Genomic DNA, 15,987 nt, shown 5'->3' on the forward strand with positions numbered 1-15,987 from the left:
CATGTGGAAGCATCTCAAAACTAAGCACCTGGTTCCAACCTTCAGAAAACAAACCCCCAGAAGTGTCAGAAGGTTTGGAATCCCTAGGAGAGTCAAATGAACAGGAAACTATGAGAACTCCCCCACATGGCTGGGTGCTTACAAAACAACCATTTCCCAGGTGGGCCTTAGTTCTTTGGTTTGTTGTAATCCCCGTTCAGATGATGCATGAAGGTTGTAATGTGAGGATCTTGAGAAGCCATGGTGGTAAGTTAGAATCACATGGTACCGTGTCTATGTGCAATCAAGAACAGTCAACTCTTGTCATAGAGGATCGGCCCCTTTCACCCCAGCCCTTTTATAGGACATAAGCTTGTCCACTTCTGAGTAGCAGCTTAGTCTGGAGAGAGAGCTGCTTTCAAATGTCAATGGCCAGACCTTGTCTGGGAAAAGCCTGAGACAGTATCAGAAACAAACAAAGAAAATGACTCTTGATTATAAACAACCACAAACAAATAACCACTTTAAAGGGGTTGGGGAAATGGCTTAGACAGTAAGTGATGTGCAAGCAAGAGGACCTGAGTTTGACCCTTAGCACCTATGTTAAAAGCCATGTGGCTCTACATGCTTGCAAATCTAGTGCTGGAGAGGGAAAGACTATCAGGCCCTTGCTAGCCAGTCTAACTTAATTTGGTCAGTGAAAGACCCTGTCTAAAATCAAAACAAAACCATGGTGAGGAATGGCACCCAAGGTTAGCCTCTGGCCTTTACATGCACATGCACACATTACCAATGCACACACACACAGAAGGTAGAAACTGGTCAGAAGTTTAGGGACAGGGACTTGGACTATTGTTTTTAGCAAAAAGCTAGCAATGCCCTTGGTCTGTACTAGCTGGAGACTAGAAATGCTGCATGTTTGGGGCTCTCGTTTCTGGGTTGGCTCCTCATCTTTCTCCTTTTCTGCTTAGGGTTTGTAATACTGCGCTCTTATATGAACTCACGCTTGTTCCTGGTAGGATGAAATCACTTGCTTTCTTTGGAGGGTTCTAGTCTCACTTCTTCTATACATGAGGGTGTATCCAAAACATTAGTCCAGAGACCTGGGATGCAGAGGCACAGACACAGATGCTTCATGGTAGGTCAGCAGAACTCTCAGCTCATGCCCGGCCTCCACCCAGAAAAGGTTTATTAACTCACAAACACAGCGACCCTCAGAGTCAGTTCCTTTCTTGGAAGCTGTTCTGCTTGCTTCCTTCCTCTTTGGCCTATGGTAAAAACCTTCTAAAACTCACTTTCCCCTCGTCTGTGAAATTCACGTTTTAAGCTCACAAGACAAGCTCACTGGTGGCTTTTGAATGTCAGGGCCCTCAGGCCCTGAGTTATGCTCACCCGAGGTGAGAATGCCTCTGTGGCCCCCAAGGACACCCCACCAGCTGCCACCACTGGTTTCCCCTGTGTCACATTGGTGAACAGACTGGGAATCAGTGTGACATCCCACACATGATGAGCATGGGATGAGCGTGGGATGTCACACAAATTCCCAGTCTACTGGCATGAGAACCGTGACATCTTACCCCCTCTCCTGTTTCGCCATTACCTCATCTACAGGCTGTGTTAGTTCCTGTCTCCCTCTCTCTTTTTAACACCGCCCTTCACTTTTCCTAGGACCTTACGTTAGTCAGGTGGAGGAAGCATACTTCCTTCCCACCATCTCTTCGATCCCAGGCTGGGTACCAGAGGAAGTGAGCTGAGCTTAGGCTGGAGACAAAGCTGCCTGAGGACCCCAGCTTTAACTTTCCTGCCACTAACCAGTGTTCATTCATCCTTCTTCATGTGAGCTAGGGAATGATTTTTTTCCAGAAGTATTGATCATGCCTGGGGAAATCAGATTAAACATTTTTCTTCTTTTCTTTCCATGGCATATAGTGGCCCATGGCTAGAAGCCAAGAGTGCCCCTGAATGTGATACCTGCTCTATAGGACATTAGCTGGACTCATGCCTGGGTAAAAAGAGGCAGAGCTGCCAGGATAACAATACAGGCACTTTGAAACAGCTGAGCCTTGGAGAACCACACAGATTCCTGGACACCCAATGCCAAGTCTGGGAGATGCACAGGATGCCAGCAACCCTAAGCAGCTCCTGCTTACACAGGCCAGCAAGTGGCCACCACAGGGAAGGCCACTGCTAGCTAGACTCATCATGCTCCAGGTGCCCTCACTCTTGCTGTCAGGTTCAGTGACAAGCTGAGGAAAAGGGACATTTTGATGCCATCACCTTTTGAGTTCTTTAAGATAGTTTTATTTTATGTGCCTCTATATTCTCTAGATTACAAACTGTTTTTTATCAACTTGGTTTTTAAGGGACCTGGAATCCTGCCTACATGGAGGGCCTTACCGGATGCCACCCTCAGGTGGGGCTGCAGAATGCTGTCTCCTTCCCAATTCCTCCATGTGCTTCCAAAGTAGCAGTGCTGACCCACACTAAGCACATGTGTCCACTCTCCTGTGTCTTCCACGGCTCTTGCCCCAGTGGCAGCTTCCAAAAGAGTAGGCACCGAGGGGTGAGAAAGAGGGGCCACAGGTGTCTTCCCGGTGCTGGCATTCTGTCCTCAGCTTCTTTATAAATGCATGCCTGCTCCTGGGGCCAGGGGATCAAATTCTGTTCTGTTCACAGGACTCCAATCTCCTCACTCTTGAGCGCCTCTCTTGCCTTTGCTCTCTCCCTCAGGTCTTTAGCTGGAGGCCAGGGAAATGCTTCCTTTCCTCACTTCACCAGGCTGGTTTGCAATTGCAACTATGCATGCATTTTTAAGGTCCCTTTAGGTAGGCCCATTGGAGGGGAACCCCGGCTACCACACCTGATGGCCCCATTCAGCTTGAAGAAACAAGACCAATCATCCCAATTCCCTAACAGCAGCTAGGGATACCTCTTTAGAGGGAGAAATGATGAGAAGAGGAGGTAGCAACTGGTCAGGCAATTTGGGGATAAGGATGTCAACTGCCCTTAGCCAGAAGCTAGAAGTGTCCTTTGTTCTGTCCTAGCCAGAAGCCAGAGATGCCAGGAGTGTTTAGGAACTCCTGGTTCAGATTCTTGTTCTTTCTTCTTTTGCACAGCTCCCTGGAAGCTAAACATAAGCATGTAACCAAACTAAGTATGCACACCTGGACACCTCATAGGGAGGCCAGCTGGACTGACCAGATCTCGTCATGACTCAATCCCGTTTCTTCCATAAATCATAAAAAGTCCCTAAACTAGCAGTGCAAATCAACTCTTTCCATTGTGACATGCTCTTGCTATGGGTGCTCTCTTATAATAAGTCCCTTTCTAAAACTTATTGTCTCAGTCAGGGTTTCTGTGGTCAACACCATGACCGAAAGCCACTTGGGGAGGACAGGGTTTATTTCAGCTCACAGTTTCACACAGCCCATCTTCCAAGGACGTCAGGGCAGGAGCTCACGGCAGGAACCTGGAGGCAGGAACTGAAGCAGAAGCCATGGAGGATGCTGCTTACTGACTGGCTCCTTGTGGCTTATTCAGCCTGCTTCCTTATGCACCTAGAACCACCTGTCCAGAGTGGAACTACCCATAATGGGCTGGGATCTCCACATCAGTCACTAATTAATAAATGCCCCACAGGCTTGCCTACAGGTCAATCTTATGGACACATTTTCTCAACTGTGGCTTCCTCTTCTCAGAGAACTCTAACTGAGTCAAATTGACAAAACCAAACCAAGCAGGACACTCACCCAGCCTTTGTCTATCATATTCTTTCTTGGAGTTCCCAAGGCAAAGGACCCAGAAGCTACTGATCCAAGATGGCTTCAGTGGCTATTGTTTGTCTGGGACCCTCACACTCAGTGTTATGCTCACCTGAGGTAAGAAAGCCTCTGTCACTCTCACGTACCCCCACTTTTTCTCCTATCACCCCATACACATCTGCACCCATACAAAAATGCAGATGTACATACATGTCCACTAACAAATCTTCAAGTATTTATAAAAGTAGAGATAAGACACTGAACTCTGTGAGCTGATCACTCTACCTTCACATAGCCAATATTTATCTCTCTTCTATTTCCCTTCCTACATATGTACTTCCTTCAGGAATCAGATAACAAATTCTGTACAATATATCTTATATTTATAATATTTCACCATGGTTCCTAAAAATATGTATTTGTTTTATTGAACTATTATTAAAATCATGTGGAACTAGAAAAGATCATATTGAGTGAGGTAACTTAGACCCAGAAAAACAAATATCACTTGTTCTTTCATTTGATCTCCTAGCTCCAAATCTTCAGATGTGAGTCCTTAAACCCAGAGTGCCTGCAAATCCAGACAAATTAAAAGAGACCATTGTCAGGCTGGATAGCCATAGAGAATAGCGGGGTACAAGTGATCTGAAGGGGGAAATCAGAATAGTGGAGTTCTAAGTATGGAGAGGAAGAGATCTAAATACAGAAGAAGAAGGGTGGAGGGTAAAATAACAGTAAGGACATATTAAAAAGTCATTAAGAGGGGTTGGGGATTTAGCTTGGTGGTAGAGTGCTTGCCTAGCAAGCGCAAGGCCCTGGGTTCGGTCCTCAGCTCTGGAAAAAGAAACAAAACAAAGCAAAAAGGAATAAAAGTTATAAGGAATCAATCATAAATGAAAATTTTCCATCTGGGCTGACAATGCTCACCCAAGAGCCATAAACCATCTAACAAAAAAACCAACACCAAGAATGAGAAGCCCTGTTTTGAAATTTTGGTCAGGGTTATGCAAGAGACACCCAAAACATTATAGGCCATTGCTATTGACTTCAGTTGCCCCCCACTCCTGGAGGTGGGAGGTAAGTTCCCATTGCTAAAGACTCAATGTACTTCAGAAACAGGACCTAGAGGATCTGAGCTGGATCTGACCTGAATGCCTCCTCCCAGAGAACTGGCTTTCATGGACCCAGGAGGATCCATGCAAGCTTCCCAAGAAGAGAAGCAACAATCCTACTCAGCTATGATGGCTATGAACCACATCAACAACCAGTTTGGCACAATAACTCTAAGGATATAGTAGTGGTACTCATACCTTGGTGGTGACCAATGGCTCTCTAATTGAACTTAAGACCTGCTGAACAAGAGGGATCCATGCCTGATGCTGGAAACCTAGCCAACTACCTATGACTGGAGAATTTGTGGATCTTAGTGAAGAACCTACAACTGCCACATTAATAAACCAGAATAATCCCTAACTACATTCTAAATGCCTGTCCTATGTCCACAGATAAGCACATTCTTCCCTCCTCAGAAGGGAACTTCTCTTGGCAATCCATCACAGAAAGCCACAACCAATCAAATCCGTGGCTGCAGAGCCCATCCATTCCCAGTTTGTACGTCTATAGCTCCTGCAGGTCAGGGGACAGAAGAAGGAGCAGAAAGATCTTAAGAGGCAGAGGATCAGGAAGCAGCTGTGAGACTGTGTCTTGCAGAAGTGTTGAAAGGGAAAAATCAGTAGCCATCTAGAGAGATGCTCTGCCTCCTCTAAAGGTATTTGCTGACCAGCAGTTTTAGAACTGACCAAAAGTTGAACTCATGGGAAGATAAGGCTAAAACAATAAATCTATATATCCTGGATTTGGTAACACAGGATATGGGGAGTAATGGACTCAACTGACCAGAAATTGAACTTATGGGAAAATAGGACTGAAACAATAAATCTGAATATGTGTGTATATATATATATATCCTGGGTTCAGCAAAAGTAGGACATAGGGAGTGAAAAAATTATGTCTCTGTAGATACCCTGAATCCTGTTAGCCATCAGTAACCTCATGCTTATACTTCAGCCAATAACTTCAAAGAACTACCTAAACCCTAGCACCACCCCAACCACCCCACCCAACCCCCCCCCCCCCACATCCAATCCCAAGATTGTAACTCTCTGCATGTAAACCTTTCCAATAAAACCCCTTAAAGAGAGTGCTCAGGAATACAGACCAAGCCCCGGGCTTGCTTTGTTATTAAAAACCTCTGTGTACTTGCGTTGGATATTGGCTCTGTGGTGGTCTTGCTTGGGGGTCTTGCAACGTGGGCACAACAGTGTCATGAAGTCTAACCATCATGGCTGGCTAGACATGAGCTGAACAAGGATGGCACCAACAAACATGCTAACATGAAAAGGGAAAAGCTCAGGAGGCGTCAACCCTGGACAAAGAACTACAGGCAGCTGAGAAACGCTGGGAGGAAGGGAAACAGTCTTCCCTGGGGAAGAGAACATGATTGGCTATCCAATACCAAATGATCAGTTCTGAAAACGCACACATACACTTTTCTAAGAAAAGTGAAACGAAGCTCAGCCCTTAAAGGAACATTCATGGGAGAACGAAGAGCTGTAAGCATAGAAATGTTCCACCTACTGTCCTGTACCACCCCTGAGCCTCATCCCTTTGAAAAATGGGAAATCTATTCTATTTGTCCTCCCCAGGGAGGCAGAGGGTCAAGGACACAATGGCCCACAGAATCAACTAATCAGGGCTTATAGGGGCTCACGGGGACTGAAGTGACAATCACGGGTCTCTGCATATGTGTTACCGTGGTGTAGTTTGTTCTTGTGAGACTCCTCACAGTGGGAGTGGAGTTGTCTCTGACTCTTTTCCTGTACTTTGGACCCTTTTCCTCCTACTGGGTTGCCTTGTCCGGCCCTGATATGAGGTTTGTGCCCAGTCTCATTGTAATTTATTATGCCCTGTTCGGTTGATATTCCTGGGAACCAGAGGATCTGGGAAAGAGGGAAATGGTGGGGCTGAGAAGTGTGCAGGGAGGGGAACTGCAATTAGTCAGGATGGAACAGCTGAGAGAAGAAGAAGAAGAAGGAAGGGAGGGAGGGGAGGGAGGGAGGGAGAGAAAAAAAGAAAGAGAGACAGGAGAAAAATGGGCATGTCATCTCTATCCCATTTTTTCTCAAGCCTGGATTCTTATAAAACTGTCTCCTCCATCAATCTTTCTCCTGATTTGTTTTGGTAACAGTGGTAGGTTACAAGACCTCAGGCCCTGGTAACTGTGTTGTTTATTATGTGTCCTTATCTGTGTTTGCAGCAAGATCCAGAGCGGGGACTGGCAAACTGCTCTATGGAGTTGTGCAGTAAACATTTCCAGCCTGGAGGAAGTAGGGTTTCTGACTTTACAGCTTTGCCTGTAATGATAAAGTAGCCACAGGCCAGATGGAAATGAATGCATATGGTTATGTAAATAAAGCTTTATTTATACAAGTAGGCAGCAGGCCAGATTGGCTTGAGGGTTAGAGTTTGCTGACTTTCACATTTAGAAGCTTGATCAGATGCAGCTGCAAGCTTTTGGCAGAAAGGACTGTGTCCTGCATCAGGCATGCACTGTCAGGTGCCCCTCTCTATGGCATCTCCATCCCTTCTCTCCCTGGGACTATAAACCCAAGTGCCAGCTGAAGTTCATCTATAATACGAAACATCCCTTCATTAGCAATTTGTTTACCCTGAGACAGAATTTAAAACAGAAAGGAAAAGGATTAATACCCTTCAAAAACAAGTGTTAAAACAATGAATGGGTTACTTTGCATGTCCCAAGAGTAACCAATGAGTGATCTTTTTCCTTTAGTACCATTATTAACTCCTGAACTTAATGCTGCTGTCACACTGTGGCTGTATTCTTAGGAACAGCTTCGGCTCGGCTCCCAGTCCTTTGGACACATGTCAGGAGTCCTGGCAGTGCCGTGTGCTATACCTCAAAAGAGCACATTCCAAGCTTGTGAGATAGATCTCTGCTCTGCACCAATCAGCTGGGTCTCCTCAGAAACATGTGGAGATGAACTGAATTGTGCTTAATTATGAATTCGTTTCTAGAGTATTTTAGTGAGTATGTTTTTTAAAAAGAGAAGACTTGTCATGAATTTATGCTCATTGACAGTGCTGTGTAAGTAGTGACATGAACTTATCTTTTCTGTCTTGCTTCTCTCTTTTCCCGTGTTAAACATCCCAGTTCCATGGCCACTGTGCTATCACTCACTTGGCTTTGGTGCCCCTGAACTATTCCAGCCAAGATGGAAAAGCCTGGATCAAAGAGCTGCTTAGGTGAGTTGGAGAGAAAGAACTCAGTTCTCAGAAATGGGCTTTTCCACCTTTGGACTTCTGCACATACCACACTGGCCATTGATAAATGATAAGTGCCATTGATACGTGGCTGCAGCCATCCCATAATGGCTCTTTCACACTGTAGGCACAGGCTCCCTGGGTCTTGGAAGAAAGGAGAAGGTAAAAGCCAAGTACCTGGGGGTGGATAGATGTGAGGGTGTCTGACAGTCAGAGTCTAATTGACTTCCTTTGACTGCACAGGGGATGAAATGCCCATTTCTGAACAAACATCATTGCAAGAAAAAGACTACCAGAAAGGGGGTGGGGGAGGCGCATGGGGGTCATGAACTTCTCTGGTGTAGATCTTTCCACATACATAAAAGAGAAGATCATACCAACACAAAGTTTAATAAAGAACTGAAGAAAAGAAGACTTTCTTATGGAATACATAAGTACACAGCATATGCTATTTTCACTCATTAATATGAAGCATTGACCACGGTTTGGGATGTGCAAGATGCTGGGAAATCAAAAATAAGAGACTGGCTGTACTCATGAGACACACAGTGGATAAGAGCTGTTTAAACACAGTGAAGAAGTAAGCTGGTCATGGAAGAGGGTGACGTTGGCTATGCACAGGAGAGCCTCAGCAGGGCCTCTGTGGAGAAGCTGACTGCCGCCTATCAGTGGGGTACAGGCCCACTCCACTGTGTGGCCAGGCTTCACCTCTGTTGACTACAGTGGAACCCTAACTGCTGAGTGTCCTCTTCCCTGAGGCACAGGGCTCCATTGAATGTGTTACAAGCTGACCAGTTTATCAGAAAAGAGCCAGTGGCACCAGTCAGAGACAGTGTGACCTGCCTCCTAAACCTGCTGAAAATAAAGACAACTCTGTCCCCAGGCCCTAGAAACCAGCTTGGCCAGCATGAGGGTATTGTAAAGATGCAAAGCCCTACCTTTGTCTATCAGGTAGGGGAACACCTGGAATCTCATGCTGGGAGAAGGGAAGGCTGAAATTTGCTGCCAGGGGGGAATTTGTCTCCTGGAGAGAGAGCCCATGGTTCAGACAACTTCTCAGACCACCCTGAAAGAAAGCTTCCAACCAGGCACTGATGCACATCTCTTCCCTTCCTCAGAGGTCCCTGAAGGCCACTTGGGCTCTCAGAGGGTCACTGGATCCCTCTGTCCCTCTTCTCTACTGTGGCCACATTGATTAAGTCTCCTTTACCTGCTTTTCACTCCTAATTTGGTTCCTTGTTGGCTTGTTGAGGGAGGGTGCTGTCAGCCTGGCTCAGGAGCACTCTCACTGGAGACCCCAAACTCCTCTACTACCCTCAACAATCCCACCCTTAGGCTCAGACTAGGATAGTGACCAGAGATGCTCTCAGGCTACAGAGAGGGAACCAAGGATGGCAGGAGGGTGATTTAACAAAGGAAAATGTCTTTGCTGTCAGGGAAGAAACACAGCAGGAGCCCCTCATGAGAAAGACAACAAGGACTTGCCTGCAGGCCAGGGACAAGATCAAAACCACTGGGTGGGAGGTGAATGAACCTCTGATCATCCTTCTGAGGTGGAAGCTTTCATCTCTTAAAACCAGACTTTCTGCTACAATGAATTTGTATGCAAATTGGCTTATTCTCAGTATCACTTTAATAAGAATATAAAACCAAGCATCGAGTAATCTTTTGTAGGAGATGAGCTTCTGACATTTAAAACTCTATTTCTTAGTATTTAGGATGCTGCAGGTAAATGTGAGGCCCCTGCACCTCTGCTCATCTTCACTGTCTCCACTGTTCACCAAGGACACATGGAGGGCACCTTGCGCTCTTGTCTCTGAGGGATGGGCTCATGCTTTGTCTACCTGCCTGCAGCCACTTCTTTGGTGCCTATATCAATGGCTCAGGCACCATCATGAGCCAACAAAGCAGGAACAGGCCACTGCCTTTTAAAAAATGTGTGTGTGTGTGTGTGTGTGTGTGTGTGTGTGTGTGTGTGTGTGTGTGTGTTTAAAGAGCCTGGAAGGGAGTTTGTACCTAAAAGTAGACTGACTAATGAAAAAAGAAACCGCAGTGGAAGAGTTCATGGGCCACAACCAAGGTTTAAACATATAAGGACACTTAAGAAGAAGGGGATGAGGAGGGGAGAGGAAAATGGGGGCATGGACCAAATTATCGCCATCAAGGTAGCTAGACTTTCCTATGCCCGGGGTCTTCACGGACAGAATAGAGGGCTTTTATCTCTTCCCGGACAAAGTGGATTTCCTGTCTCCTACTTGTGTGGCCAGGGGTAAGCAACTTTCTTCCCATTTGGTGTAAAAACTTAGCTTCAGTATGTGTGAACAGAAACTGTTGCTGTACCCAAAGATGAGAAGGTAGCAGAATGTTGAAGAAGGAAGGACCTAGACAAGTTCATTATGCACCCACAGATAATTAAAATTGTGGCCTTGCATGGTTAGGTGACCGTTTCAGATAGGCAACGCACAATTTAGGGGCTCATTGAAGAGCCTTGTTTCAAAATACTGTGACAGACTCTTCAAAGGCAGGCTACAATATATATACTTTTAAAGACAACATTTATTTTTAGAAAAACATGTAGGAATAAGGAACAAGCTGTATTAGTCACCTGAAATAATAGCCACAGAAATAAGGATGAGAGATCAAAGGTAGGATGCACCCATCTGGTATTTTAAGCAACACTCTTTAATAGTGCAGAGAATTCAAGGAGTCAAGAGAAGGGAACTGTAACCCTCAGGGCTTTCCGGTGGACAGACCCCTCTGTGTAGAACACATACCTTCTTAATTTCAGATTTCAGGTTACAAGGGTTGCTCTGCTGGCTGAACAGGGATTTCTTGAATCTTTCTATAACTCTTCTCTTCAGATCATGATGCAGAGCTGGAGGGAGCTGGAAAAAAGCAACAAGATGATCATGACAACCACCTTCACCACACCACACCCCACAGGAAGTACTGACACAACAACAGGAAGCACGGACGCAGCACATCAATACTCACTCAACAAGACTGAGGAAGAATCTGAACTAGCAAATGATACACTACACTTCTTATCCTCTGTAAGGGTGGCTCTGCTTCCATTTATCTTGTCACGGTTACCTACTGACACAACTCTTTCATGTAACATCTGTGCCCACATATGTTTTATTTTGTGAAGAACAGCCTTGACAAAGAAGATCTATTCTGTTCATGTTTAGGTGTCTACGGCATGCAAGAACCATGCCAAGCACCTGAGAAGGATCTGATACTTTGAACCAAAAACCACAAAAACTTGCCTGAGTTCGTCAGCTGGAGGGAAACCAAATCCTAGGGAACGGTGCTACTGGGGAGGAAGACAGCTGGGTTACCATGCACTATGGCCTGACTAGGAGGATGTGGATTTCATAAATACACAGGCAGTCGCTGCAGAATCTTGGAAGAGAAGGGGATTTAAAACAATCACTGAATTGCAGGGCTTTGCAGGCAGGATTTACAGAGAATCAGAGTTCCCATGGCCCAAGGGTGAGATGAAGTGTGGGAGAAGAGTAACACAGAAGAAGCAGGATCAGAATTATCAAGTGCTGATAAACTGTTTTTCTTTTTTTTACCATGGCTAGATATCAAAAGAAGAGCTGAGGATAAACGGCTCTGTAGGGAGATGAACTGAGTATTCACAATTAGTAAGAAACAGAAATTTATAAACTAAAGCAAATGCTGACCAGAAGAGGTAGTGATCACATCCCAGTCCTGCTTCACTGCCTGGGATTCTCCAGTTTGGCTTGATATCATGTGATTACTTGGGGCCAGTAAAACTGATGTGTGCCACCAGGAGGGTAGGGTAATGCAAAACCCTCCAACGTCAGTTATTATTGCCCTTCACATGGACTAAAGGGGAAACATGTAAAGTGAAGGAGAGAGTTCTTAGCATTAGTCTCCTAGCAAGGAGCGGGATGGAGCAGCCAGCGGGTGAAGGCTCATCCTGGAGAGACAGGACTTGATAATTCTCTATTGCTTCATAGCTGAAGGTGCCACCTCCCTAAACCAAACAGCAGAGGGCAGTGGTGAGCTACATCCAACCAGCAACCTCCCAATTTATTGCTTCAGTCCCTGCAAAAGAAAGGCTACACGTGCAGCTTGCTACAATGACATTTTGAAGGTGAGGATCACCAGCGGGCTTCTTCAAGTGGGTTCAGCCTTATCATTAGCCCATAGCACAGTGTCCCATCCATCAGGCTTTCCATGAGAACTTAAAACGTAACACTGAACGATGAGGACTCAACTGTAAACTAAGTGAGTATAACAACATAGTCTTTATAAAATCAGAATCAAAACCCACATTGATCTAGGATCACTCCCTTATGCTCACATTCTTGCATTTCCCCCACAGTAAACTTACACAGCAGGTTCTTTTTCTAGGTGAGGAAAGAATGTGTCACACACCTTGCTTCTGAGCTGTAGGCCTTCTGCATCAGCCTTACCCCTGAGTTAATACCACTAGCACCCCTCTGCCACACAACACTTCATAGCTTATAAACATTCTCATGTCCTTTATTACACCCAAGGCATACACAGCCCATAAGAGCCCACATTCTGATGAAGAAAACAACTCTAGAAATGATATTTTCTTCGATACACATATCTAAAAGGTCTTACTATACCATACAAAGTAATAAAAGGAGGGGGAAAATCTAGTCTGTATGTTTCCTTAAACTTGCATCTATATGGAGTCTTTCCAAAAACCTGGATTCTCTACCCAGGAATACATTAGCAAAGGCCCTGGCAATTTGTAGGGCTCCACGGATAACTAGTAGACCAAAATAGTACTTTAATCTATTTTGACATTTTACAGCTTAACAATTTTTCCCTAAATGTTAAAATCAAATATTGTAAGATTACCATTTAAAGAAATAAAATTGAATACTTCTCTTAGAATTCAGAGTCCCTAAAAACAGAGTTGACATGAGAAATCCAGCCAGGCTGTGACTATCATATTCTGTTGACTCTCTGCCACCCTAGCCATGAGCACCCATGGGACTCAGTGACTGAACAGACTGTTCTGTACTTTACTGCTGCTGCACAACACAGTATGGCTCACTGAGAGCCAGGAGACAATATCGGCTGCTGATAACACCCCCATGATGGGCAATACTTGTTATCTCTTCTGCTGGAGGCAGATACATTGTAATTTTTCAAGTTGTTACATGATGACTTCAGAGCATTTATTTAACAAAGTGATTAAAGCATAGTAGAGAACCAAAGCCAGTCTCATCCCTTCCACTCTGCAGGCCTTTATGCAGCAACTAAAAGTTAATATCCGAGCATCAGTCACCATCTGCTCAGACACACTGGTCCCCAGCATCTGAGACAAGCCACTCACCGCCTTATTAGCATGCTGGCCTCAAGACTTCTAACCCAGCTTGACGAAAACAGATGTGCAATTGAGGTAAGAAGGAGGACTTTAACCTCTTGAATTCTAAAACTGTTGCCATTAGATGACATTGGCAGATATGTCTCCATGGAAACTGGACGGGAACGGTCCCCACCAACCAGAAGCTAGGTTTTCTGTCAGTCCCCCTGACGGTCCTCAGGAGGTCAGAAGGCAGCAGGTGACCCTTTCTCAGGTCAGTCTTATTTACAACAAGCTTCCTCTGCACAGCCTGGTCTCTGTGCAGCACATGCACCAACTGAGTGTCTCAGCTGTGCGCCTCTCCTCCCTGTGAACGGCACTGGCTGTGTTGAGCCCTGTATGTTACAGTTCCAGAGGGGAGTCTTTCCTTGCTGTGTCAATAACAAGAAGCTGACAGTATTCTAAGAACTCCTTTGGAAGAACCACAGTTGCTATGCCTGGACTGGCAGCTTGGAATGGATGCCTGCCATTGGCCAAAGAGGACAAAATCATCCAGCACACTAGCAGTTTAAAGGGATAATGACGCATTCATAAGAGTTCTATTCTTGCTTTAAAATGCATGGAAATCCAACAAAGAAGGGGTATACATTCATTAAAGAGTTTATTTACCATACAGGAATTTAGATACAGAAATTATATTACATTTTAAAGGATATTTCTCTCAACTTAATGATTACCAGTTAGAGGAACTAAAGAGCTATTTACAGAGCTTCCTATACCACTAAAGAGTATTTTCCCAAACACTCATGCTAGTGCGTGAATGGACATGCTCTTTAATATGCTGTGTTTACTGTTTGATCTGGAAGGTGACACTCCTTTTCTCTAACCCAGTTCTCTCTCAGACACTTCCTTGTATTCCTCCACACTCTTCCATTTAATCGGTTAAAGAGTTCTTTGTGATTACCTAAGACACAAGCTGACATCAGAAAACAGTGAGAAAAATGATCAATTTTAGAATCTTGGGTCCAGAAGGGCAGTTGACAGTGTGACTGAAAAGAACACTAGATGTGAGGCAAAAGTGACGGATAAAACAGGCACTCATCTCCAAGCACAGGATGCCCAAAGTAGGGGGTGAATGATACGAGGGAGGCCAGGAGACCTGGAGGATGCACAGTACAAAAGAGGGAGAGGCTTTTCCTGCCTTGTCCCCAGGGAGGTGGAGGTCAGTGCCTGTCAGTCCGTCATGATTGTCCTGTGAGTCAGCAGGGCATTTCTCCCTGGCTAGCTGGCCAGATACTAGGTTCTGTAAGTAAGAGCTGCTGAGAGACCCTGGAGGAGGATGGAGCTTGTCCTTCTGTGTCCAGGATCCTCTGTTCTTGCTTGGCTTCTGCAGCAGACAGTAGTCAGTACATGCTGGGACCCCAGGTGGTTGGTGTATACTCCCAGTCATATTCAGTGATGCCATCGATAGGTGGCATTTTAGATATTTCTACCAACAACTCCTAGTGATCCCATTGAGGGTGTTTTCCAGAATACCACTCTGGAGTGCTGACTCCCAGCAGACTTCAGCAGGGACCTCAGGGTGGGTGGTCTGCCCTGTCTCCAAGGGCAGGCTTTACATTTGTCAGCACAGCACCTCAGCAAATCTCGCTGGCCCAGGGAGGAGGTGTCTACTCCCTCATTTGACATCTTCTTGAATACAATGCCTTAGCCCTAAAGGTACTGAACTGGACCCCAAAACATGAAATGGGGTCATCTTGGTGAGCCCTGATGAAGCCAGGAATCTTAAACCAAGCTACTTTCAGCTTTTATTGTCAGTGGGCACAACTTGTTGCTCTGTCCTGAGGAAACAAACCTACCCTTGCTTGAAAATTGGATGAGAAGTTCACTGGGAGCAGAGATCTTAAAAGGTATGCACATTCCTCACAAGGCCTACAGGGATGAGGGTCAGATCCATAACCCATCAGCTCTCCTTACAGTCATGGGCATTGATCCACACTAAGGCTCAAGAAGTGATTTACATGCCCCAAACTCACAAGATTGTAGTACAAAATAGTGGCACCTCAAATTGTGTGGGAAGTATATTCTGTGGGTGTTATGCGGGAAAGGTAAATATGGCACTGGATCCAGCTAAGTGTAAAGTACGCACACTCATGATTCTGCATTTAATGGGCTGGTTCATGCAGATGTTGGTGCAGATGATCGCCTGATTGAGAGCTTCTGTTTGAGAGACGTGAGGCAGTTTACAGAAGAGAGAATTTTCAGAGGTGCTGAGAAGTAGGAATGGTGGGGTGATTTGGATTTCTTATTTGTGGACATGTGGGCTGCACGCCCTCCCCAGCTGAGGTCAAATAAAAACCTCCAGAAGGTATTCCTTCCAGGACAGCACTGGCAAGTGCATCAGGGGCCCTGCACCCACGCAAACCATGAAATGAAGCTGCTCTCCTTAACTGGCCATGTGACCCTCAAGTATGCAAGAGTTCAGTGGAATCTAACAACACAGGTAGAGTGGTGAACCTAGATTCCCAGTGACCAGCTACAGCATCTGCCACACTGAAAGGCAAGTGTGTGCTGTTGGAGCACCTT

At 45.4% G+C, this 15,987-nt stretch overlaps 1 protein-coding gene across 3 annotated transcripts in view; it reads right to left on the bottom strand.

The window, feature by feature from the left end:
* Nek10 (NIMA related kinase 10) overlaps positions 1-15,987 on the bottom strand; it is a 189,933-nt gene that overhangs the window by 13,906 nt on the left and 160,040 nt on the right. For all 3 annotated transcript variants that reach the window (XM_036198625.1, XM_036198626.1, XM_036198624.1), the window contains one exon: positions 10,856-10,966. In XM_036198625.1, coding sequence (XP_036054518.1) covers positions 10,856-10,966 — 111 coding nt within the window. The remainder of the gene's footprint in view (positions 1-10,855; positions 10,967-15,987) is intronic.

The sequence above is a fragment of the Onychomys torridus genome, chromosome 9 (assembly GCF_903995425.1).
Source record: "Onychomys torridus chromosome 9, mOncTor1.1, whole genome shotgun sequence".
In the NCBI taxonomy this organism is placed as follows: Eukaryota; Metazoa; Chordata; class Mammalia; order Rodentia; family Cricetidae; genus Onychomys; species Onychomys torridus.